Below are 3,098 nucleotides of genomic sequence, written 5' to 3'. Positions count from 1 at the left end.
TTCATTCATTCCTACACAGAGTCCTTATACAATGTCCTATAACCATAGTCATATACTCCCATGCCTTGTTTCTTAACATTCTGAGACTGTCAGGAGAATTCAGTCCATGGAAATGATTCCAATCATGGATGACACCCAAACCATGCAGTTATAAAGGAGGAATACTCTGAAACCATGCACTTGCACGTTCATAAAAATTCTGAGGTACCCTCTAGCAGGTAAGCAAAGAATTGACAATATTCTCTTCTTTCAACTGATGGTCTTTCTTTCTCCTCCATTTCTTACTTACCGACAACATTATGTAAAATTTTGGAATTGACTGAAAAGATTATTGGGACTTTAGTGTTTATCTTATATTACTAGTGCTTTCAAGGCATCCATTAATTGCACATGATCAAACCAATTATTTAGCAGATCACAGGAAAGACTCACAAATAAAACACCTTACTCCACAATTATTTTTTCCCACCAAATCAATTAATATTTCCTTTCCCATCAGTGATTAAAGGAAAGTAAACTGTGGCCCTTCATAATATATCACCACATTAAGAAATTTAGTACCTATTAACTAAACTACTGAATTTGTGTTATTATATTAGGAACAGTCATTATAAAGAATCACAGTGCAAACTCCCAACATTGAATAATACACAAAATTCAGAAATTTATCTGAATAAATTCTCACTTGCTTCCTCATTGTGAAGTAAATAAATAAGAATAAAAGTCATCAAAAGAAAAAATAAATATTTTAGGTCAGAAAAAAATGATCAAACCTAAATTAAAAGACACAAGATCTTGTCTTATTTCCAACTTTGACCCTTCGATGATATAAATTTTAGCTAATCTCTACAACATTCATCCATCACATCTATTGAAGAGCAGCGGTAGACATTCCTAATTAAATTAGCATTTCCAACACCAATCAGTAAGAAATCTGTGTTTCTTGTAATCTGAAATTTGAAATCACTCCCTAATTCTAACTTTTAACAAAACAAACAAACTAAATTAATTAATTAATTAAAACAACACCAAAACAATCTCCTCTCCATGAATGGTGTGGTTTTCTCCATCCTTCTTAGTTTTGATTTGCAGTATGAACTGTACAAAATTAGGCTTTGCTGCATCTCGTAGTCAAATTCAAAAACATCAATTATTTTCTCCTTCTTCCCTAATGTTTTCTGTGTTTGAATTCCAAGATAAATTTATCACAGTGATGAAGTCATATTTTGATTATTTTTTTCTCTTAAATGACCTCTGAACATCTTATTCATTATGAATGTGATTATATATAGAGATTACATGAGACTGACTTTATTTTCCTTAGTGGTCAATTAAACTGTAACAGACGTTAGAACCTGTAACTCGGGAGTCATGAACCTATTACTGATCATTTATATATTTGTTGTTATTGTCTTTGTTTTCGTTCTTTTTAACACTTTTTCTTCCAATGAAAATAAAATAGATTTTAAAAGTTATTTTTGTACACGTATATTAATATAGAATTAGACTTGACTGCAACTCTGCCAGCATTCTGAATGAATACCTTTACAACTGAATTAATTAAGGTCACTGTGTTACATCTATATCAAAGGGCACACTACTCATCTGTTCACATGCAGAGCTAACTTCAGTCTCAGAGTCCCTACACAGAGGGGAGCCTCACTCCTCTTTCAAAAGAGCACTTGTCACAATCTTACTGTAGAACTGTCTTCCATAGGTCATCTCAGGACTTGTTTATATATGGGGGAAATGTAATTTGTTTAATTTTTTCCATTATCATTCCTTCAAAAAGAGAAACATGACTGATAGCTATAGATACAGTACTTCTTCTAATGTTGAGTTACAAAGACCAACCATGAACATATCTTTTTTATTATGTCAGGTGGAAGTGGCAACATTATGGATCACAGAAACAAGACCAGAGTCACTGAGTTCATTCTTCTGGGGTTTCAGAATGAGAAAGAAATAGAAATTCTTTTTTCTGCCTTCCTGCTCATGTACATGACGTCTCTGATTGGCAACACCATGATCATCCTTTTAGTGTGTGGTGACTACCGTCTGCATTCACCCATGTATTTCTTTGTAGCCAATCTTTCTTTCCTTGAAGTTGCCATCACCTCCACAGTGGTACCTAAGATGCTAGCTAACACATTTTCCCTAACCAAGACAATATCCTTTGTGGGATGTCTTACTCAGTCTTTCTTCTACTTCCTTCTGGGATCCACAGAATTCTTCATCCTGGCCGTCATGTCTTTTGATCGATATATTGCCATTTGCAACCCACTGAGGTATGCCATCATCATGAATAAACAGACATGCATATTCTTGCTTTTAGGATCTTATGTGGGTGCATTATTGTCAATTTTAGTGCCATCAGTCTTAACTGCTCCTCTTCCCTTTTGTGGGCCAAATATAATCAATCACTTTTTTTGTGACAGTGGCCCAGTGCTAAAGCTGGTGTGTGCAGACATCTCTCTGGCTGAGGTGGCTGACTTTATCTCTTCTGCTGTGTTGCTCTTGGGCTCTTTGTTCCTGACAGGAGTGTCTTACATGTACATTATTGTTACTATCCTTAGAATTCCCTCTGCCCAGGGACGACAGAAAGCTTTCTCCACCTGTGTTTCACATATCACTGTAGTGACGCTTTATTACGGAAGCTCCATCTTTATCTATGTCCGCCCAAAAAAGGAAAATGTGATGGATGTTAACAAATTTGCCACAGTGCTGAACACCATTGTAACACCAATGCTGAACCCTTTCATCTACAGCCTTCGAAATGAGAAAGTCAAAGAATCCCTGAGTGATGCCTTCAAAAAATGTGTACGGATGGTGACAAATTCAAGAGTTTTAAGATCAGAAAAATAATACTTTTGCAATAAAGATATCTTCATATGGCAAAAAAATGATTTTGTCATGTAACTAAAAGTTACTATTCTGGCAAAAGGAAGAAATTCCGGTGAATATAGATAACTTCCTAAGCCATATCCAGGTTTACTGAAGAGTAATGCACATAGATCTGAAAATGTGTATATGCATTTATAATATATACACACATATTGATAGGCAGACTGATATATATATATATATATATATATATA

General features: G+C 34.6%; 1 protein-coding gene across 1 annotated transcript; it reads left to right on the top strand.

Moving 5' to 3' along the window:
- Positions 1-2,001: 2,001 nt before the first annotated feature.
- Positions 2,002-2,865, top strand: LOC308342646 (olfactory receptor 6M1-like; the record flags this gene model as incomplete). Its single annotated transcript, XM_080803229.1, has 1 exon — positions 2,002-2,865. One exon carries the CDS (start codon positions 2,002-2,004, stop codon positions 2,863-2,865), a length of 864 nt encoding a protein of 287 aa, XP_080659355.1.
- Between the last annotated feature and the right edge of the window lie 233 nt (positions 2,866-3,098).

The sequence above is a fragment of the Martes martes genome, assembly GCF_963455335.1.
Source record: "Martes martes genome assembly, chromosome: 5".
Classification (NCBI taxonomy): Eukaryota; Metazoa; Chordata; class Mammalia; order Carnivora; family Mustelidae; genus Martes; species Martes martes.
The sequence above is the reverse complement of the archived record's forward strand: the minus strand, read 5'-3'. Positions and strand labels throughout refer to the sequence as shown.